Genomic DNA, 23,449 nt, shown 5'->3' with positions numbered 1-23,449 from the left:
TTGGGATACAGAAACCAGGTACAAAAAGCTGTCCTGTACCTCTCCATGTCAGTGTGTTAGTAAGGTAGTCACCACAGATGGCATCACAGGTAGCCCAATCTTATCCTCGCTCAATATTTGTACATATACATCTTTTAGCAGAAAACCTGGATAATGAGCAGCAGCCTGAGGTCATATTAGAGCTCCACTGCCACGATGAACATATAATTGGCAACACCTACCGTACAAACTCAATGGGTCAATAATAGTAAGAACAGTAAAACATTACAAAAGCATGTTAGACATTATCTTTAAGGCAAAGATGAAATTTACAGCTGATGATATTTTACAAATATGTGCTCAAGTGACAATCTGGTGGTTTCACATTTGGCTCATAATTTACTGATGCATTTTACTTTTTAAAATGATTTTTTCTGGTCAATTTTAGTATCTTGCTTTGAAAAGGATCTTGGTGGTGTAGAAGGCTCAAAGAGCAACATGGATTCTAACATTCAAATAAATCAGAAAGATTGCTTTCATGAAGAAAAGGGCAAAGGTATATGGTCTAAGGCAGCCTTCACATGAATTAAGATATTTACTCTCCAGAGACCAGAGGCCCCTTATGTTGTTTTCCCATTTACGTACATGTTCACAGTTGCTTTGGGGACATGCCCTGTAACTGGCCCCCTGAGGTCCTGCAACTGCAGTGTGTGAAGGGCTTGGCTTCATTACATGTACAGAAAAGTACTTGGCCTCTGCTCCCTACTTCTTAACAGTCAGATTCATCTTCTGCAGAGGCACTGGGGCACTTTTTTTTTCTTAAAAAATCATTATTTTCATTTTACCATTCTAGTCCACATTGGTTATAAACAGTTTTAAAAAATATCAAGTACACCAAAAGCTGTCCATCGAGAGATTGAGTCTAACTTACATAAAGACAAGGCATGTGCACACGGTTTCCAACTACCACATCTATAAATTGATCAGGAGTTGCATCTTCCCTGAAGAGAACTTCTGCATTAAAGATTTCTGGGATGGAAATATTAAGAATAAAAAAATAACCTCAATTCTTCTAATTAGTACTACAATTGAGTCAATTTCCAATTGCTGCTCACCCGATAAATGCTGGAACACAGGATAGGCAGTTGAAAATCAATAATTTAAAAAAAAATTCCCATTCCTTGGTTACAAGGCAATCTTCAGGCAAGCCTGCAAATGGGAAGCCACTGGTCCTGCATGAAGCAGGCAGGAGCCTACATAAATCTGCAAATTGGGATCCTACGCTCACTAAGGTGCCACTGCCAATTCTTCCATATGCATGTGGGGCCTGCAGGAATGGTATAACCTGCTGTCAACCATTCTGTGGATCTCCCCCTGGAGTTCCTTCCTCATAGATTGAAACAAGCTCAGTAGACACAGGGAAAACCAGTGAATATAATGTACTTGGACTTTCAAAAAGCATTCAATAAGGTGCCACACAGGAGATTATTACAAAAAAATTAGGACTCATGGGATTAGAGGTAACATATTAGCAGGGAATTGAGGATTGGTTAATGGAAAGAAAACAAGAACAAACATGTCATTTTCAGGTTGGCAACTGTAACTCTCCGGGAGGGTGGGGGGCGGTGGGCTGGGTCTCAGCTGTTTATAATCTAAATCAATGACCTAGATGGAGGGACCAATGTATCCAAGTTTGCTGACAGCACAAATTTAGGTAGAAACAGAAAAAGCAAAGAGACTGTAGAGTGATATAGATAGGTTAAGTGACTGGCGAGAACATTGCAGATGAAATATAATGTAGGGAAGTGTGAAGTTATCCACTTTGGAAGGAAAAGTAGAAAAGCAGAATTTTTTTCTGAAATGTCAAGAGACTGGGAAATGTTGGTATTTAGAGGCACCTGGCTGTCCTTGTACATGAATCACAGAAGTTTAACATGCGGCTACAGCAAACAATTGGCAAAGCAAATTAACCTTTATTACAAAGGAATAGGTGTATAAAAATGGAGCGATAGTATTGCAATTGCATAGGGCCTTAGTACTCCCAGCTGTGGTCTTACCGTGTACAATTCTAGTCTCCTTACCAAAGGAAGTATTATATTGGCCTTGGAGAGAGTGCAACAAAGATTCACTAGACTGATTCCTGGGATGAGGGGTTTGTTCTATGAGGAGAGATCAATTATAAGAATGAGAGGTGATCTCATTGAAGTGTATAAAATTCTTAAGGGATTTGATAGGGTGGATGCTGGGAGGCTGGTTCCTAGGCTCCGGAGTCTAGAGCTAGAAGTTGGCCATTTAGGTCTGAGAGGAGAAGAAATTTCTTCGTTCATAGGGTTGTGGATCTTCCAAATTCTCTACCTCAGGGGTGCGGATGAAAGTCGTCAAATATATTGAAGATTAAGATTGACAGGTTTTTGGATACTAAGAAAAATAAAGGGTATGGGGAGAGTGTGGGAAGGTGCAGTTGAGATAGATGATCTGCTATGATTGCATTGAATGGTGAAGCAGGTTTGAAGGGCTGAATGCTCCTAATTCTTATGTTCTGAAGTTATTCCTTCCGGCTTGGCACCGTTAAGGAGCTGCTAGATTTCCCGCCTCTCGGACTGTTGAGCTGCCACTCAATGTTCTGTGCAAGCGGCAGCTTGTTAACCCAATACAAACAAGGCTTCAACTCATAATTCAGATATTATGCGACAGGGATTAGTCGAGAAATGTGATTGCGTTGACCATCTGATATAGGAAAATGTTGAAAAGCACCCATGAGTCAACATTATTACGAAAAGCAGATTCTGTGCACAAAGTCATTTCACAAATGGCTAGCTTGTTCAGGGAGGGAAATGGTATCAGGATTCAACATCTAAAATTGATGCAAAGCCCAAATTTCACACATCCACAATTGGGATGATTGTCGAAATTAAGGATTAATGTAAAGAAAATTTTATTTACGAGACTTGATTGCAAGATGTATTTCATTCAATTTTTTAAAAAATCACTCACAGGTCCTGGTGTCACTGGCAAGGCTGGCATTAATGTCCCATCCCTAATTGCCCTTGAAGAACTGGTGGTAAACTGCCAATTTGAGACACTGCAGTCTATGTGCTGAAGTTGCTCCCAGTGCTCTTAGGATTTCAACCCAGCAACAGTAAAGGAACAGCGATTTATTTCCAAGTCAGGGTGGTGTGTAACTTGTAGGTGCAGTGTTCCCATAAACCTGCTGCCCTTGTCCTTGTTGACAATAGAGGTCACAGGTTTGGGTGCTGCTGCTGAAGAAACCTCGGCAAGTTGCTGCAGAGCACCCTGCAGATGGTACACACTGCAGCCAGTGTGGAGGGAGTGAATGTTTAAGGCGGTGGATGTGGTGGAGAGGGCTTCATTGTCCTGGATAGTGTCAAACTTGGAGTGTTGTTGGAGCTGGACCCACACAGGCAAGTGAAGAATAATCCCATCTTGGCTTGTGCCTAGGCGATGGAAAGGCTATGGGGAAGTCAGCTGTGTCACTCACTGCGGAATACCCAGCCTCTGACCTTATAGCCACAACGGTTATGTGGCTGGTTCAGTTCAGTTTCTGGCCAATGGTAATTCTGCAGGATGTTGATGGTGCTGAATTGACAGAGGGGCCATTCTGGATGAAACATTAAACAGAGGTCCCATCTGTCCTCTCAGGTGGACACGGAAGAGCCAAAAGCACTATGGAAAGTAGAGCAGGGCAGTCCTTCAGAGTCCATGGGCTAATATTTATCCTTCAACCAACATCACTGCAACAGATTATCTGGTCATTTATTTGAATGTGGCTTGCAGGATCTTGCTGTTTGCAAATTGATGCCATATTTTCTACATTACAACAATGACTGTGCCTCACACAGTACTTCATTGGCTGTAAAGGGCTTTGGGGTGTCCAGAGGTTATGAACATCGCTATCTAAATGCATGCCTTTCTAAGAATGTTGGTGGCAACAATTTAAAATTCCTCATCATGATGTTTAAAGCTACACATGTCCTCACCCCACCTATTCCGTCATCTTTCTCAATGGTACAAACTAATCCTTCCTCACCTTCTATCTTGAGTATCCCCTTCTCTCGCCGCTCCACCACATGCAGCTGTGCCTTCAACTGACTAATCCAAACACTGAAATCCCCTCCAGGAACCTCTCCATCTCTTTTACAATCCTCCTAAAAACAAGCTTTTTTGACTGAGTTTTAGGCCATATTTCTAATATTTTCTTTGACTTGGTGCCCATGTTTTCCATTGTGTCTGTAAAGTGCCTTGGTATATTTTTCAAATTAAAAGGCGTGAATGGTGTTATTGCTTACAGAGAAACAGTATTCTTTCACAACCATGGGCCCAAAAACATCAAGGAGGAACTTTACTACGAAGGGCTAGATTTTGAATCTGCATTTCTTTCTGTATGGCAAAGGATACTGTACTCGTGCAAGATGAGCTGTACTAGTTTTTCAGAACATTGCGTCAATGTAACTGTCGAGTTGAAAGAGATCCCACCACCTTTCTTTGGCTGAAAAGAAATAAAGTCAAATAAAGTTCAGAAACATAACCTGAAAATATCTACCAATTAAAAAAACTATTAGTGATACTGTTCTAATACAAAATGAATTTTAGTTAAGGTTAAGAATGCGTTATGTTAGAATGAGAGTGTCCAACACAACATTCCAGTTGCAATCCAGCCAGCAGGTTCCTTTCATCTCCAAATGGGACTAACCAGAATTATTAGTTTTGTATACTAATAGGAGAAGCCGATGGGGTCAGATCAAGAGTTCTAAATCTCCTGGGCCTGATAATGCAACAAGGTTGCTCCCCAATTGGTGGATAGAGACCAATCAGGGAACAGTTGTTCTGACTAATTTTCCAGCCTGCAAACTTGAACTCATGTTGAAGCTTCACTGTACACTATTTGGGATGAGGGGAGGGGAAGGATGGGGGGGCGGGGGAAGAAACAGTGGAATGGAGAAAGACTTGAATTGTGTGTATATGGAAGTCTTGTTTAGTGTGCTTGTGGGAGAAGTCTGTATGTTTGGGGACTGATTTAACAGAAGTATTCGACCTTCGGCTTCAAAAACACCCAAATCCCTACAACAGAAGACAGTGGAATCAGAATTCCTGCAACCAACTGCAGATTGGCATTCTAATGTTCCTGGTCACTGACTCACTTGTGAGAGCACTGTCATGCACTTAGAACATGCTGCTTGTGATGCAAGAATAAACTGGAATTAATACTTGCAACCAGGGGGAATGATCAAGAAGTTTGCGGATGACATGAAAATTGGTAGGGTTGTAAACAGTGAGGAGGATAGCCGTAAACTACAGGAGGATGTCAATGGACTGGTCAGAGCTGTGGCAAATGGAATTCAACCTGGAAAAGTGTGAGGTAATGCACTTGGGGAGGGCTAATAAGGCAAGGGATTACACTATGAATGGTAGAATGCTGGAAAGTACTGAAGATCTTTCCAGTACTTGGTGTGCATATCCACAGATCCCTGAAGGTAGCAGGGCAGGTAAATAAGGTGGTTAAGGCGGCATATGGGATACTTGTCTTTATCAGCCAAGGCATAGAATACAAAAGCAGGGAGGCTATGCTGGAACTGTATAAAATGCTGGTTAGGCCACAACTGGAGTATTGCGTGCAGTTCTGGTCACCACATCATAGGAAGGATGTGATTGCACTGGACAGAGTGCAGAGGAGATTTACCAGGATGCTGCCTGGGCTGGAGGATCTGAGCTGTGAGGAAAGACTGGATAGGATGGGGTTGTTTTCCTTGGAGCAGCGAAGGTTGAGAGGGGACATGATAGAGGTGTATAAGATTATGAGCGGCATAGATGGTGTGGATAAGGCGGCGCTTTTTCTATTAGTAGAGGGGTCAATAACCAGGGGTCATAGATTTAAGGTACGAGATAGGAGGCTAAGAGGGGAATTAAGGAGAAATGTTTTCACCCAGAGGGTGGTGGGAGTCTGAAACTCTCGTAACATTTAAGAAGTATTTAGATATTCACTTGCATTGCCATAGCCCCTCCAGGGCTATGGGCCAAGCGCTGGAAAATGGGTTTAGTGTAGTCAGATCTTTGTTGACTGGCGTGGACACGATGGGCCGAATGGCCTCCTTCTGTGCTGTAGACATCTGAGTCTATAAACCTTGGGGAAAGATTAGGAGAGATGCCCAAAGTGATGGGATTTGATTAAGTCTTTTAAGCACAGAGAAAGGAGTAGAGAGGTGAAGTGATTTAGAGTCAACGTTCCAGAAAACAGGTGTGAAATGGCTAATATTAGAATGGAGAATGGGCAGTGTGCACACAAAGCTTGATTCAATCATAGGACATGAAGCCAGCAATGAAGCTTTGGAGTTTATCGGGTGAAAGGGACAACAAGAAGGCTGTTGGAGAAATCATGTCCAGAAGTGACAACAGCATAGATAAGGATTTCAGCAGTGTTGGGAGGTAAAGAAGCCTATGGTCCCTTTCCAACTGTGTTAAATGCCCAGGAACAGTGACACTATACAAATTCAAACTGTTGTAGAGAACGCACAGATAATGTCAAGCTTCTCAACTCCTTGGTTACGTAACCTGGTTTCCATCTATCCCTAATAACACTTCTAAGCATCGACTATCTGTTGTCTCTCGGTAATGTTTTATGTTGGGTGGGTTGTCCTTCATCAGCAGCACTGCAGGTTAAGTGAGGTGAGGGTTTTGGGGAGTGGAGAGTTAATAGGATTATTGGCTCAGGAGCAAACACAATGCATAATATGCATAACTCAAAATAACATAAGCAATAATTGTGGGGCCATGCTGACTGTACTGAACATTTACTGTTGGAACCATCATAACGGACAAGGGCCTGAAGGATGGGTGCGAGCAACGGGCCTGAAGGAGAGACGAGGGATACAAGGGTCTTAATGGGGAGCTGAGAGCGAGCAAGTGACAAGCCTGAAGGGGAGGTGAAAACAAGCGAGCGATAGGCCTGAAGGGGAGGTGAGAGTACTTCTTTGGAGGAAAGAGGATAAGCCCCACATGATTTCCCTCTACAGGAATACTCTCATCTCCCCTTCAGGTCTTTGGCTCCCTCACTCTCACCTCCTCTTCAGGCCCATCGCTCGCTTGCTCTATTTTTATCTATACCTTTTTAGATATTCCTGACCCTGAGAGGCATGATAATATTGTAACTACAAGTTTTCCTGTCCTTTTTGGATGTCAAAAAGAACAAAACAACTTGTATTTATATTGCACATTTAACATAATAAAACTACCAAAAAACACTTCACGAAAGGCAGAAAACAGACAGTGAGGAGAGAACAACCTAGTTTATAAAATTCCATAAGTGAGAAAAACATTAGCAACCCTCAAAAACACATGTGGAGAACAGAAATCATTTACAGGAATTAAAGTTAAACATTCAAACCGATTAGCCCAAGTTCAACTTCAGAAAAATAAAGAACAAAAACTACGGCCCTCACCTTGAAGTAAATATTGGGCTTAGGCTTGTTCAATCGGATTCCTACAGACTCCAACTCCTTTTCCAGTAAATTTCTAGAGTGAAAACAGGAAGCACTGTTTCAGTTTATTCCCATAAAATATTTCAAAGTATTAAAAAAGTTTAACTCTTTGTATCAATATAGAAAATAACCAATCCATTCTAAACGTTCAACAGTAATAGTAAGCATGGGAAGCTTTCTCTCCCTCACCACCTGGGGGGCGGGGGTGGGGGAAGGGGAGGGGTAGAAGAGAGAGAGAGAGAGAGAGAGAGAGGGGGAGAGGGAGAGAGAAAGCAAAAATGCCTTTATATATCTTCTACAAACCAAGGATGCCGCAAAGTACTTTTTGAAGTATAGTTAGTGTTGTAATGCAGGCAGGCAGTAGGGAAACAGCTTCCAGCTGCAGAATTCTTTTATTTAACAGTAGATCAACTTTAACTCGAATTTTGCTAATTACAAAGTTGTTATTGGCCACTGAATTGGGAGTAAGATAATGTTAAAATACAACCACAGAGTGTTATGCAAACGGTAAGTGTATGAATAGAGCTGATCTAATCCAAGATATATACAATAGCTAGTGGAACAATTAAAGGAACAATTTGATGTTGTGCTCAGCCATACTGACAAAAGGTCCCGAAATTCAATCTCTAATTTGTGCTGAATTATCTGAAATCAACCAAAATGGTGATCAGGGTGCTTCAACTGGACTCCATAACTGAACTTTTAATCTATCTTTTCTCTTTCACATTCTACCAATATGTTAAATTTCAAGTATATTTTTGTCTTTTTTTGAGCTGCTTGAGAAGGGCACTGGCGGAGGGAGATAAAAACCTTAAGTAGAGAGCCCCTTCAACCTGTTTCTACTTGTCAGAGCTGAAGTGTCAGAGCCGAAGTGTGACGTCAAAGGAAAACAGGTTGGTGGGTATCTCTTCTGTGTCTCTTTTGATTGGCCAAGCGGTTTAAATCAGAAGACATTATTACAGCTGAGGAGTACAGTTAAGAAATACACTTTTAAAATACTTTTAATTAATTAATTAGAGATGGCTGGGCAAGCGATGTGTTGCAGCTAGTATGTGGGAGCTGGTGGACGCCGGCGCGATCCATGGTGACCACATCTGCAGCAAGTGTTGGTTGCTCGAGGAACTTTGGCTCAGAGTTGATGAGCTGGAGTGCAAGCTGCGGACACTGTGACACATCAGGGAGGCGGAGAGATACCGTACACTGTTGTAGGAGACACTCACACTCCTTAGATTAATTACATCAAATTTGGGCCATGGTCAGGGACAGGAGGGTGTGACTGTGAGTGAGGCAGGTATGAGGATCCAGAATTTAGCTTTGGAGGAGCCTCAGCCAGTGCCCTTGTCCAATAGGTACGAGGGCAGACTGCAGGGAGGATGAGCGAACTGACCACAGCACCTTGCAGAGTGCCATTCAAGTGGGGGGAAGAAAAGAGAAATGTAGTAATAATAGGGGATAGCATAGTTAGGGGAATAGATACTGTTCTCTGCAGCAAAGACAGAGTCCCAGAGGCTGTGTTGCCTACCTGGTGCCAAGGTTAAGGATCTCTCTTCTGGGCTGGAGAGGAACTTTGAGTGGGAGGAGAAAGATCCAGTTGTCATGGTCCATGTAGGTACCAATAACATAAGTAGGACTAGGAACTGAGGGACTACGAGCAGCTCGGGGCTAAATTAAAAAGCAGAACCACAAAAGTAATAATCTCCGGTTAACTACCTCAGCCATGTGTAAATTGGTGTAAGATAAATAAGATTAGAAAGGTAAATGTGTGGCTCAAAGATTGGCGTGGGAGAAATAGGTTCCGATTCATGGGGCACAGGCACCAGTACTGAGGAGGGGGAGGGCTGTTCTGTTGGGATGGGCTTCATTTAAGCCATGCTGGAACCAGTGTTCTGGCAAATCGTAAAACTAGGGTTGTAGATAGGACTTTAAACTAATTAGTGGAGCGGAGGGTTCAACTGAAGGGAAGTTTAAAAAATCAAAAAGAAACAAGAGAGCAGAGGTGCAGAATAGTGAAGAGGCGAACGATACTCAGTGTGACAGGAAGGGGCAGAAAATATAAGCAGAAGAGTGCAACAGAAATCAGAACCAGAGTGAGCAATAATGGTAAAAAGTTAAAGCTTAAGGCTCTTTATCTGAATGCACGCAGCGTTTGTAACAAGATAGATGTGTTGATGGCACAAATAGAAATAAATGAATTTGACTTGATAGCTATTACAGAGATGTGGTTGCAGGGTGACCAGGACCGGGAACTCAATACTCAAGGGTCTTTGACATTCCAGAAAAATAGGCAAAAAGGAAAAGGAGGTGGGGTAGCTTTGTTAATAAAGGAAGGTATCAGTGCGGTGGTGAGCAGTGATATAGGTGCAACAGATTGTGATGTGGAATCAGTTTGGGTGGAAATAAGGAATAGCAAGGGGAAGAAGTCATGAGTGGGAGTCATCTATAGGCCCCCGAAGAGCTGTCTCACTGTAGGACAAAGTATAAATCGGGAAATAATGGAGGCGTGTAAGAAGGATGCTACAATTGTCATGGGTGATTTTAATCTGTACATTGACTGGACAAATCAGATTGGCAGGAGTAACACGGGAGACGAATTTGTAGAGTGCATCAGGGATTGTTTCTTGGAGCAATACTTGCAGAACCTATCTGGGAACAGGCTATTTTAGATTTAGTAATGTGTAATGAGGTGGGATTAATCAGAGATATCGTAGTTAAGGATCCTCTAGGGGGTAGAACATGGTAGAATTTCAAATTCAGTTTGAGGGAGAGCAACTTGGGTCTCAACCCAGTGTCCTCAACTTAAATGAGGGCAATTACAGAGATATGAAAAATGAGCTGTCTAAAATGGGCTGGGAAAATAGACTAAGGGGAAGGTCAGTGGCAGACATTTAAGCAGATATTTCATAACGCTCAACAAAAATTTATCCCGGTCAAAAAGGACTCGAAGAGAAGGATGAACCACCTGTGGTTAACAAAGGTGGTCAAGGAGAGTATCCAATCAAAAACTAAGGATTACAAAGCGGCAAAAACTAGTGGTAGGCCAGAGGATTGGGAATTTTTTAGGAACTGACAGCAGATGACTAAAAAGCTAATAGAGAGAAAATTGATTATGAAAGTAAATCAGCAAGAAATATAAAAACAAATAGCATGAGTATATAAAAAGAAAGTGGCTAAAATGAATGTAGGACCCTTGGAGGATGTGACTAGAGAATTGGGGAACAGAGAAATGGCAGATAATTTAAACCAATATTTGATCAGCAAGGAGCTAAAGGGAGGAAAGATCTTGTAACAATCTCTATCACAAGGGACAAATTATTTGACAAACTAATGGGACTAAAGGCAGACAAGTCGCCAGGATCTGATGGCCTGCATCCAAGAGTTTTAAAGGAAGTGGCTGCAGAGATAGTGGAGGCATTGGTCGAAATATTCCAGAGCTCACTGGATTCCGGGAGGGTTCCAGCAGATTGGAAAACTGCTAATGTGATGTCCCTGTTCAAGAAGGGGGAGACAAAAAGTAGGAAACTTTAGGCCAGTCAGCCTAACATTTTCCCAACGACAGATGTTAGAGTCCATTATTAAGGAAGAAATAGAAGGACATTTAGAAAAGCTTAACACAATCAAACAGAGTCAACATGGTTTTGTGAAAGGGAAATAATGTTTGGCAAATCTGCTGGAGTTCTTTGAGGATATAAAAAGTAGAGTTGACAAAGGGGAACCAGTAGATGTAGTGTATTTTGATTTCTAGAAGGCATTCGATAAGGTGCCACATAAAAGGTTATTGCACTAGATAGGAGCTCACGGTATTGGGGGTATTGGAGTGCCACAAAGATCAGTCCTAGGGCCTCAATTATTTACTATCTATATTAATGACTTGGAGGAGGGGGCAGAGTGTAATGTATCCAAATTTGCTGATGAGACAAAAATAGGTGAGAGGGCATGTTGTGATGAGGACATAAGGAATCTGCAAGGGGATATCGAAAGATAGAGTGTGCAAAAACTTGGCAGATAAGAGTTTAATGTAGGAAAATGTGAGGTCATACACTTTGGTAGGAAGCAGCAAAAGGCAAATTATTTAAATAGAGAGAGTCCAAAAAAGTGCAGCACAGGGGGATCTGGGTGTTCTTATGCATGAAACACAAAAAGTTAGCATGCAGGTGCAGCAAGTAATTAAGAAGGCAAATGGAATTTTGGCCTGTATTGTGAGGGGGTTGGAGTTTAAAAATAGGAAAGTCTTGTTACAACTGTACAGGGTGTTGATGAGGCCGCACCTGGAGTACTGTGCACGGTTTTGGTCCCCGTATTTAAGAAAGGATATACTGGCATTGGAGGCAGTTTAAAAGAGATTCACTAGGCTAATTCCTGGGATGAAGGGGTTGACTTATCAAAAACAGCTAAATTGGTTAGGCCTTTATTCATTAGAGTTTAGAAGAATGACGGGTGATCTTATTGAAAAGTACAAGATTCTGAGGTGGCTTGACAGGGTAAATGTTGAGAAGATATTTCCACTAGTGGGGGAATCTCGAACTAGGGGACATAGTTACAGAATAAGGGGACACTCGTTTAAAACTGAGAAGGAATTTCTTCTCTCAGAGAGTAGTGTATGTCTGGAATTCTCTACTCCAGAGAGTTGTGGAGGCTAGATCACTGAAAGTATTTAAAGAGGAGACAGATGGACTTTTGAAATATTGGGGAGTTGAGGGCTATGAGGAACTGGCACAAAAGAGGAGTTGAGGCCTGAGGCAGATCAGCCAGGATCTTGCTGAATGGCGGGGCAGGCTTGAGGGGCTGAATGGCCTACTTCTGCTCCTATTTCTTATGTTCTTATGGACATCTTTGCTACCTCCACATGCGCGCACATACCTCTGCACATCACCCTTTGTTGCATCCAGCATCATTATTACAACATCTGCTGTCCGAGCAACTGCAATCACCTGGCGGCCACGACCCTTACCTGTAATGAATTAGAAAAATATTTTAGCAATCTGTCACTCCAGTTAAACCTCAAAAACAAACTTGTGATTACTAGTTATTGCATTTCCTGAAATTTGAATGAGTTGCTGTTTTACAAGTTTATTTTCAAGAGGCAGCAGAGAGGAGAGAGGATTTCATAAGAGGAGAACACAAATTAATTTGCATTTATATAGCACTCCAAAGTAATTCACAGATAAAGTTCTTTAAAGTGTAGTCATGGTCCTAATTTAGGGAATGTATAGCCACATACACTCATATTATCTATATTTCCAGAAGTCAGGACAACAAGAAGGTTCAACCAGACATTTGCATGGACGCCTCATTTAATTAAATTCCTACAAGAGCCATAACCATCCTGTGGAAAGGTGCTCTGCTCTTCCATCATTCTCAGGGCCTTTCTCTCTCCTCCAAGCCAGAGGAAGACCGAGTGCAAAACTAGGATTGGAATTTGGAACACAAGATTTTTTTCAGACCCAAGCCTACACTCAAACCTTTCTGAGCAATTACAAGCGCTCCAACCCAACAAAGAAATACAGACCTTGTGCTGCTCCTTCAATGATACCAGGCAGATCCAAAAGCTGAATGTTAGCTCCTTTGTGCTGCATTATAAAAAAATAAATAATTTTATTCCTATTTTTCAGCAAATAAAAATCTGCTCACAATATTTTGAGTTTTATTTTGTGGATGCAAAGATTTTTCTCACCTTTATTTAAATTAAAGTATTTAATGTCTCTATTCTGATTTCTTGACTCAGAAGCTAACAGAGGTGGCAGACAATCTGCAACACAGGAGGTCCAGTTCCAGACTCCCTAGCCACTCTGTTTCATGTCGGCCTGTGCAGAAATACACAAATCCACGATGACTCGCTTTCCAATCTCCAATCCCACTGATAAGGAAGTTCCCAAGTTCCACCTATTCTCTATGGTACAACACATTGGAGCTCAACAGTATACATCTACACAAATCCTCCTAGTTCCTCCAGCCCAACAAGTACTATGATGACATTTTCTGAAATTCTCTTGGCTGTTTATGTCATGTGAAGATTCAAATGAGCATCATGGGAGCAAAGGATGGAGGCTTGTGGCATCACCAAGTTTGGATCATTGGAACAGGAGTAGGCCATTTAGCTCCTTGAGCCTATGCTGCCATTCAATGAGACTATAGTTGATATAGGACCTAACACCAGATAATACCTGCACTTGTCCCATATCTCTTAATAACTTTGATGGATTTTTGTTAACCAATCTCAGATTTAAAATTAACAAATGATCAAGCATCAATTATCAAGTTCCAAACTTCTTCCATGCTATGCATGGTGATTCCTAATTTCACTTCTGAAAGAGCTGGCTCTAATTTTTAAAAGTATGCCCTTAGTCTTGGACTCCCCAACCAGCAGGAAGAGTTTCTTTCTACCTACCCAATATGCACCCCTTAATACCTTGAAAACCTTGATCAAGTCACTTAACCTTCTAAATTCCACAGAATACAACCCTAGTTTGTGTAATCTCTCCTCAATTTAACCCCTGGAGTCCAGGGACCATTCTGAACATTTTGGATCAAATGCTAAACCGGGCAAGAGTTGAGCTGGATTCACAAAATACATTAAGCCACAAATAAAAGGTCTTGTTTAAGAAATCTTTTAAAAACAGGATTAACTTCAAACAATGTTTACGAACAGACATGTTATGCAAATAAAATACAAAAGAAATCCTTAACTACTCGACTGTACAGCTGGGTTTTATTTCCTATTTAAAGCACTTGAAGAAACTAGGAATCTTCAAGTATTTGCTTAGCTTAAACAGGTTTCAATTGAAAAAAAATTCAGTCAACACAACATTTTTGTTTATATTTGTGCAGTTATTCAAATACATGTACAAAAATGAATCAACACATAGAAGATAAATCTAGACAAATTATGATTTATTTTTGCTAAATAAATACTGCTATAAAATCTAATACATAACTCATCTCTTCTAACTTTAGGAAAACTGCAAAATGTTAAATGATCGAAGCACCAGAAATAGGTCCAACCAGAGCTGCAACCCTATAAGCACGATATTCTCCTAATGGCTTAGTTGGCAAACATCAACTCAGAACCAAGCCATATGGATCAACTAGTCATTTACCTCATTCTTGTTTCAGGAATCCAAGCTTGTTCTTTATTGGCTAGAAAGATCCCCAATTCGAGCCCTAGTCTGTGCCAAGTTAGCTGATCTCAGCAAGGGTAACAGTAGATCTGGGCTAAAGGGGATTGTTTTGCCCGGGTGGGGCTGGGGGGGTGGGGAAGGGAAATCAGACCACTGACTCCATCTTGAAAAGGTATGTATGAACAATGAGTAGACAAGAGTGTGGCATGGTCTGAGTACTAAACCCTCCCCGAACATAGCCAATTAGCCTGCTGACATTGAACTTCTAGCCTCAAAAACAAAGTTAGCGATGGGAGCCACAATCATGAACAAGTGTCTGCATCATTCAGAAAAGATCAAAGGGAGAAGATCAATGGAAGAAACCTCTTGCTATCCTGCACAAACATAACTTGGAGCAAATTACTTGGTGCTTTGTAACAGAGGAAACAAAAAAGGGTGTAACAAAAACAGCATAGAAACAGGGCATAACTGCATGACAGCTCAAAGGAAATGATCCGAGGGAGCACACCAAGTGCTCCAAAGTACTGTAAATAGCATTTATGACTGTCTAGTTGTGATTAAATCTATATTCATTTCTAAAGCAAGCAGTTGAACTCCACAAATAATTGAGGTTTGAAGCTTAGAAAAACCTCATCTAGTTATAATTTGAACTCAAAGAATAATATACAGTCTCCTGTCAAGGCCAGCAGCAAAGCACAACAGCAACTACAGTCCAGTCTCACGCACACACAAATATCCAGTACAGTTTAATCTTATTAAGGTCAGCATAAATAAACAGGTAAGAGAATTTCTCACCTCTATGACACCTGGGATACAGGTAAGGGTTGTGAATTCATACGAAGCTGCTTCACTTGCAGTGGAAGTCATCAAACTCAAGAATGTGGACTGAAAGACAAATATTTGCCACAACTCAAGTGCAAGCTCATCACAACAGAGAGCAACAATGCTTCAATTTAAGATGGCTTAACTAGCAATATTTAGCTTATTTTTCTAGGTTACTACGCAGTTTTTAAAAAATATATGTATGTTTGATTTTTCTCTTTGCAGTCCAGTTTCCCCAGGGGTTAGAGTTGGCGCTGCTTGTAAGCAGAGGGGACCTGGGATATTCCCATATATCAGGCAACCTATATTTATATAGCACTTTATTAATCTCTCAAATAATTCAAAGCACTTAATGTGCAAGGAATTATTTTGTAAATTATTTAATGACATCAAGGGGTCTTTAATGCACATTTCAACCATTGGAAATGGTAGGAGTTCAATGTACAGGTAGAATACCTCAAATCCAGATACCCAAAAACCGGTGGTGTCCAAAAACCGGACATTTTTTTCCTGCGCTCCAATGAACTTTGACCCCACCCAGCCCAGCTTGGAAAAGTTTGGTGAGTTGCCGAGTACTGATTGGCTTCATATGCCCGACGTTTCCCATGCTCTAGTGAACCTTGACCCCACCCGACCCAGTGCAGGTGTGGCAGAGATGGTTGAACTCACCCAGCAAGAACAGAAGACTCTTGCAGAATCCAATGAGGTACAATATTTAGCCATGTATTGTACTTGGGATCAGGACAAATGCCTATTCTTGCTAAAATATTGAGTTTTGATGCCATTAAGGCCAGCCAATAGAAGCCCACAAGCTTAAATTCAAACTGCACTTGATTCCCAATAGCCTTTAAGCTCCAGGGGCTCTGGTAGCCTTCTTGCAGCTGGCCCAAGTCAGTTCAAAGGAAGTTATTAAAGAGTGCTGTACAACCTTGCATGAATAAAAAAACAAATAGTTTTCAGTTACAACTACAAAGTATTTTTAAACATTTGTCTGATTGATCTTTTCTTATTTTAAACAGGGTAAACTGATGTAGGGAAGCGGGGGAGTCATGAAAGAGCTATTAAATCCAATGAAGTGAATTAATATTAGCAGTGACATGGTCATTAACATAAAATGCTTTGCAATCATATCATTTGGCTTTCCTGCATCCCCTATTCACTGAATTAAGAGTTAATTCACTGAATTAAGAATTAATTTGAGTAAAGGCGTTTTGATTTTTTTTCTCCAACTGGCAAGTTTCCAAATCCAGCACAGGCTCAGTCCCAAGGTTGCTGGATTTGAGGTACTCTATGTGTAGCGCTTTATCTGAATGACAGAAGCTCTGATGATAATGTGAAGCACAAAATTCTGATGACGAGTCAATAGTTACCACATATACCAAGTTGACAGGTATACAAATACATGTGTACAACATTTTATTGTGACCAAGAATAAGCAAGCTCAATGGTATTCAAAGTTTACATTGTCAAAGGCTAATGCATTTGCTGCCAAATTTTCATAGAACCCTAAATATATCTGGGCATTTATTGGTGACTCGCAGCCTTCCTTTATTATCATGCTTTTCAATTTCATAGTCACTGGCAGCAAGCATTGTGTAGTCCTCTCTTCACTGAGATGATACCACTGTGAAACTCTACACAAAATAACCACTTCCTCACTGACTCTAGCAAGTGCCGTTAAGGCACAAAGACATGAACAAGATACTAAGAAACTCCAGAAAGTACAGACAGGTCTATGTACATTTAGGTTCATGTGGCCTTTTATTATAAAACACACCCTTTTTCAAAGTGAAATGTCAGATTATTACAGTAATCAACGTTGTTTTGATGACCAATGTTTTCAATGATGATATATAAGCTCCTTTACAAAGGGGGTGATGGCAAATGAGCAGGAAACAGAGGAGAGGTTATTGAAGTTGACTGAAGCCGTGACCAAAGTAAGGGAGATTTGTGCCAAGGTAGAATGATTTAAAAAGAATTCTGGGGTGCAGGGAGTGTTTCCCCATCTATATCTTGCAGCCCAGCTTTTGTGCTCTGACAATCTAGAAGCCCATGGAATTGGACCCAGGAAAAAGAGACATGGATCTAAGCTGGGAGAGCACTTTAAAGTCCAGTTAAAATGTAACTGCAGCTGTTAAAACTTGGTATTAGGAGGGGGAAAAAAATCCTTGAACAATCCCTAAAGCTCCTTCATTATACAGAGGAAGTTGTATGGGATTTTCTATTGCAGCAGGAGCCATAAGTAATGCATTTTGTAGCCAAGGTCATGTCACATGATAATTAAGGACAAGAAGTAATGTTTAAACTTGCACACACTAGGAAAAAAATTGAAAGCAAAATAGGAATAGCAACTTGAAATATAGCAGGTGAAGTTTTGGGTGTGATCCTGAAAAAATACAACCTATTCATTGTATATTTCAGGTGCTGATTGAACAGCTGTGTATTTCCACCATTTACTCTAGCTTGTCCCACTAATCCTTTACAGCTCATGCTTGTCAAGCAGCTAGTATGATTACTGTGAAGAGAATGAGAACTATTAATATGTCAACTTAACTTGTTCTTACCTTACCCACAGAAGGGAACCCAATCAATGCTACCCTGGCATCTCCCGATTTCATCACATCAAAGCCCTCTCCTTTTGATCCTGTAGATTTCGAGGGTTCCAACAGCTGGGCTCTGTACTTAGCAAGCTTGGCCTTCAACAAGCCTAGATGGTATTCAGTGGCTGTAAAACACCAATCATATCATAGTGATATTTACAGTTGTGTTATCAACAGACTTATTTAGCAGACTGATCCCAATATATAGAGAAAAAATGGACAACTCCAAGATAATATGTATTGTGCATAATACTCTCAACTCTTCCCCTCAAATCGTTCCACTATCAGAGACAGATCTGTAAAAAACCATAATTCACTAACATTCTATGCTCAAAATGTTAACTCCAAATGCAAGCCAAACTTAGAATGAAGAAACCACAGACTATACCATCACCTTTAAGTCGTATGCCATCATGACTTGGACATATAATGCTGTTAGATACACACAATATTCATGGTACAATATAAACTGACACAGTGTATAGAATGTTATGCTAAAGGGCACATCTAGTATATGGAGTATATTACGTACAACTTACATTAATACGTAGGATATTTTACATATTGTCTATATAGTATGCAGGGTCTATTATATACTGTGTATAACCATGTATACAGTGTATACAGTATGTCAGATGGACTGTATAGTGTATATGATGTCTAACGTCCTTCAGCCTCACAGACTCCTGTTTAATTGTATATCATTTGTTTAATTATAGGTAGGTGGAGGACATTAATTGAGGTTTCACTTGAGAGGCATTTACTGAAACTGTCATGGGGTTGAGTTAAGAAGTGTATGCTTGTAATGTTTAATTATGTAAATACATACAAGACAGTAAATATTAGCTTCAGCATCATCATTCACAACTGGCTTTCCGGAATAGAATAATCTTGACAATGCTGCACTCCTCCTATTACTTAGTCAATTATGTACTTAATTTACCAACATCCCTTTAATACCACGCTTCCATTTTCTAAGTGTGTATGTTATATGGTTCTTTACCAATGCCTTTCCAAAGTCTACATCTACATCTACAATACCACCATCATCAATTCTTTGTTACTTTATCAAGGACAGTCAGGTTAGTCAGACACCATTTCACTTTTAACAAATTCACATAGAATCATGCAACCTTATAGGAGTAAGATATTCAGCCTGTCGAGCCTGCTCCACCATTCAATTAGATCGTGGCTGATCATCTACCTCAACACCACTTTCCCACACTATCTCCATATCCATTGATGTCATTACTCTCCAGAAATCTATCAATTTCTGTTTTGAACATGCTCAATGATTGAGCTTCCACAGCCCACTGGGGTAGAGAATTCCCAAGATTCACCATCCTGTGTGAAGAAATTCCTCCATATCTCAGTCTTAAATGGCCTCCACCTTATCCTGAGATTATGTCCCCTGGTTTTAGACTCATCAGCCAGGAGTAACATCTTATCATCCACCCTGTCACGCCCTGTAAAAATTTTGTAAGTTTCAATGAGGTTACCCCTCATTCTTCAAAACTCTAGGGAATACAGACCCAGTCTCTCCAATCTCTCCATCCCAGAGATTAATCTGGTGAACCTCTGTTGCACCCCCTATGGCAAGTATATAGGGGGACCAGAACTGTGCACAATACTCCAGGTGAGGTCTCGCCAAGGCTCCATGCAACTGCAGCAAGACATCTTTACTCCTGTACTTAAATCCCCTTGTGATGAAGACAAACATACTATATGCCTTCCTAATTGCTTGCTGCAATTGTATGCTAACCTTTAGTGACTCATGAACAAGGGCACCTAGGCCCCTGTGGACACAGATGATGTGTCCCTTATGTCACAGAGGTGGTGATTTGGCCTTTCATGCCTGACTATTCCTAGTTTCTACGAATGAGATTAATTTTGTCCTTGACAATGGTCTCTCAATTTTCCCACCCCCACCAACAATGTGAGACTGATGGGTCTGTATTTTCAGGTTTATTCCTTTCCCCTTTTTCGAAAAGGTATGTAATATTTGCAATCCTCCAGTCCTCTGGCATCACTCTCACATACAGTAACAGAGTGGCTCTATGAATGGACTAGTAAGCCAGAGGCCTGGAATAATCCCATCACGGAAGCTAGAGAATTTAAATTCAGTTAATTGAATTTTTAAAAATCTAGAAATAAAAAGTTAGCAACAATGACCATAAATCAACCTGACTGTCGTAAAAATCTATCTGGTACTGTCCATTCAGGCAGGATATCTGTCCTCACCCAGCCTGGCCTATGTGTGACTCCACACAGCAAAGTGGTTGACTCTTCACTGCCCTGTGAAATGGCCTAACAAGCCACTCGGATGCACCAAACTGCTTGCCGTAGTTTAAGGCGATGGCTCACCACCAGGGCAATTAGGCAAGGGAAAATGTTGGCTTTGCCAACAACACCCATATCCCAAGAATGGATATAAAAAATATCTCCCATAACGACAGGATATTGAAAGGTTGTGGTCAGAGCTTCCCTCAGAAACAGAGGACGGATCAGGCTGAGTAATGCCGACCTCTTAAAACCTCTTTTTGATGTATTTTTATTCTATCCAATATCACTACTAGCCTCTCTACTTCAGGATCTTGGTCTTCTTTTGTGAAGACAGATGCAAAGTATTGATTCAGTGCTTCGGTCATGTCCTGTGCTTCTACAAGGTGATTTCTTTGGCCCAAATCGGCCCACCATTCCTTTAAATTTAATGTTTGTTGAAAGCTTTATGGATTCCCTTTTATTTTACCAGCTAATCTTTTTCAGACTTTTTTCCCGTCTTATATATTTGAAAAAATTTCCCCTGTACTCTCTACCTGCATTGACTGTATTCTTTACACAACATGTCATAAATCTTTATATATTTTATTTTAACCTCCATTTCCTTCGTCATCCAAGGAGCTCTAGATTTGGACCCCCCACCGCCCATATTTCCCCCGATTGGTGTGTACCTGAATTATCACCACACTGAAGCTCCACTGTTGCTATATAAATGCAACCCTAACCAATCTTTGAATTTAGACTGCCTGCATTAGATCCCTTCTCAAAACACTGACACTGACTTTTTGCAGTAAGGCATTTTCACCATTGATTTGTCTCTTTCCATACCTACTTTAAACCTAATTTCATTATTATTATTGTCCAGATGTTCTCACAATGCAACACAGACGACCTGCCCACTTTATCCCAGGGCCATATTCAGCAGCTCTTTCTTATTTGTTGGACTAGAAATGCACTGATCAGAGTTCTCCTGTATACATCTGAGGAATTCTTCACCCTCCTTGCTCTTAACTTTTAGCATTCTAAATTAAGGAATTGAAGTCTCCTACCATTATCGGTCTATTTCACGTAAAATTCTCAGAAATTTGCTCCCATATCTCCTTCTCATTATTTTATACTAAACTCTAACCAAGTAGATTCAGTCTTTGAACACTTTAGCATATCACCCTCAGCAGAACTGTTATCTTATCCTGGAACAATACGCCTACTTTCCCTCACATATGTCTTATTCCCTTCCATTTCCTTTCTGAATACTTTGAAGCCAGGAATGTTTAGTAGCCATTTCTGTCCATGTTTAAACCAAGTCTCTGCGACAGGACCATAAATATTGTCATGTGGCAACCTGTGCCTGTATGTAATCAACCTCACTTGCAGCCCTGGTGTACGAGGGCGAGGGGAGACAATGCATTTCACATGGCGGGAGTCGGGGGTGTTGTACATCGGGGGGTGGGGGTCTATACAGTTTCTGGGGGGCGTACACACGGTGACGGGGGGGGAGTACGGTGACGGGGTGGGGGGGGGAAGAGTACGGTGACAGGGGGGGGGGTACGGTGACAGGTTGGGGGGGGGGGTACGGTGACAGGTGGGGGGTACGGTGACAGGGGGTACTGTGTCCAGTGGGGGGGGTACAGTGTCAGTGGGCGAGGGTGTGTGTGTAGAGTGTCCAGTGGGGGAGGGGGGTATGTACAGTGTCCAGTGGGGGAGGGGGTGTGTGTACAGTGTCCAGTGGGGGAGGGGGTGTGTGTACAGTGTCCAGTGGGGGAAGGGGTGTGTACAGTGTCCAGTGGGGGAGGGGGGGTGTACAGTGTCCAGTGGGGGAGGGGGTTGTACAGTGTCCAGTGGGGGAGGGGGGGGTTGTACAGTGTCCAGTGGGGGAGGGGGGGGGGGGGTTGTACAGTGTCCAGTGGGGGAGGGGGGGGGGTTGTACAGTGTCCAGTTGGGGAGGGGGGGTTGTATAGTGTCCAGTGGGGGTGTACAGTGGGGGAGGGGTGTACAGTGTCCAGTAGGGGAGGTGTGGGGTTGTACAGTGTCCAGTGGGGGAGGGGGGGGTTGTACAGTGTCCAGTGGGGGAGGGGGGTGTACAGTGGGGGAGGGGTGTACAGTGTCCAGTAGGGGAGGTATGGGGTTGTACAGTGTCCAGTGGGGGAGGGGGGTGTACAGTGGGGGAGGGGTGTACAGTGTCCAGTAGGGGAGGTGTGGGGTTGTACAGTGTCCAGTGGGGGGGGGGGGGGGGGGGGTTGTACAGTGTCCAGTGGGGGAGGGGGGTTGTAGTGTCCAGTGGGGGAGGGGGGGGTGTACAGTGTCCAGTAGGGGAGGTGTGGGGTTGTACAGTGTCCAGTGGGGGAGGGGGCGGGCGGAGGGGTTGGGGGGGAAGGTTCTTTATTTTTATCGGGACCTTTACCTTTGTTTTTCTGGGTCCGGGAGATCTCTTTCTCGATTTCCGAGATTTTCTCTAAAATCCCCATGCCTGCGGGATTTTAGCTGAATGTATTTTTTCTGAGAAACTAGCCGAATGTTCTCCCAGATTCTGGAAACTTCCCGCGTGGAGGACCCAGGAATCGGAACCGGAACCGGAATCTGACCTCGGTGTAACCTGGAAAATGTCTCTCTGGTCATTGACGCAGAGACTTTGGTTCCGAGATCTCCGGCTCAAACATCTGATCTTCAACCACTCCCTTTGCACCATGACGTATCTTTATTATTTAACCTTCTCCGCTCTCGAACCTATCCCGATCTTCTCTTTAAACATCTTTTGTTCCGCCTGAAGAGTCATGTTGGACTTGAAACGTTAACTTTATTTCTCTCGCCACAGATGATGCCAGACCTACCGAGTTTTTCTAGCACTTTATTGCAGATCTCCAGCAACCACAGCATTTTGTTTTTATTTTAATCTAGTTTTATCCTCCATTGACATTTTTTTTTGATATACTAGTCTGTTTTCCTTTAAATTCGATAAATTTTTAATCTCAGTTCTCACTTTTGGAAGATCCTGTCATAATTACTATGACAATGTGTTATATCTTCACCTTTCATTCAAGTGACAATCCTGAAACTTTGCTTGTCAATTTCCTGACATATGAGCAATCTTTCACTCCTCGTTAAAATCCTTAATGATTTTGAAAACTACAATATTGTCTTCCGTCAATCTCTGTTCAATTGA

General features: G+C 41.8%; 1 protein-coding gene across 1 annotated transcript in view; it reads right to left on the bottom strand.

Moving 5' to 3' along the window:
- The window catches only part of drg2 (developmentally regulated GTP binding protein 2), a 37,686-nt gene extending 14,798 nt beyond the window's left edge, over positions 1–22,888 (bottom strand). The window contains exons 1-8 of the mRNA XM_078558400.1: positions 22,691–22,888; positions 17,974–18,134; positions 15,383–15,472; positions 12,979–13,039; positions 12,330–12,420; positions 7,434–7,506; positions 4,396–4,486; positions 911–1,008 (exon numbers count right to left, since the gene is read on the bottom strand). Coding sequence (XP_078414526.1) covers positions 911–1,008; positions 4,396–4,486; positions 7,434–7,506; positions 12,330–12,420; positions 12,979–13,039; positions 15,383–15,472; positions 17,974–18,134; positions 22,691–22,754 — 729 coding nt within the window. The 5' untranslated portion in view covers positions 22,755–22,888. The remainder of the gene's footprint in view (positions 1–910; positions 1,009–4,395; positions 4,487–7,433; positions 7,507–12,329; positions 12,421–12,978; positions 13,040–15,382; positions 15,473–17,973; positions 18,135–22,690) is intronic.
- Between the last annotated feature and the right edge of the window lie 561 nt (positions 22,889–23,449).

The sequence above is a fragment of the Cetorhinus maximus genome, chromosome 15 (assembly GCF_964194155.1).
Source record: "Cetorhinus maximus chromosome 15, sCetMax3.hap1.1, whole genome shotgun sequence".
Taxonomy (NCBI): domain Eukaryota; kingdom Metazoa; phylum Chordata; class Chondrichthyes; order Lamniformes; family Cetorhinidae; genus Cetorhinus; species Cetorhinus maximus.
The sequence above is the reverse complement of the archived record's forward strand: the minus strand, read 5'-3'. Positions and strand labels throughout refer to the sequence as shown.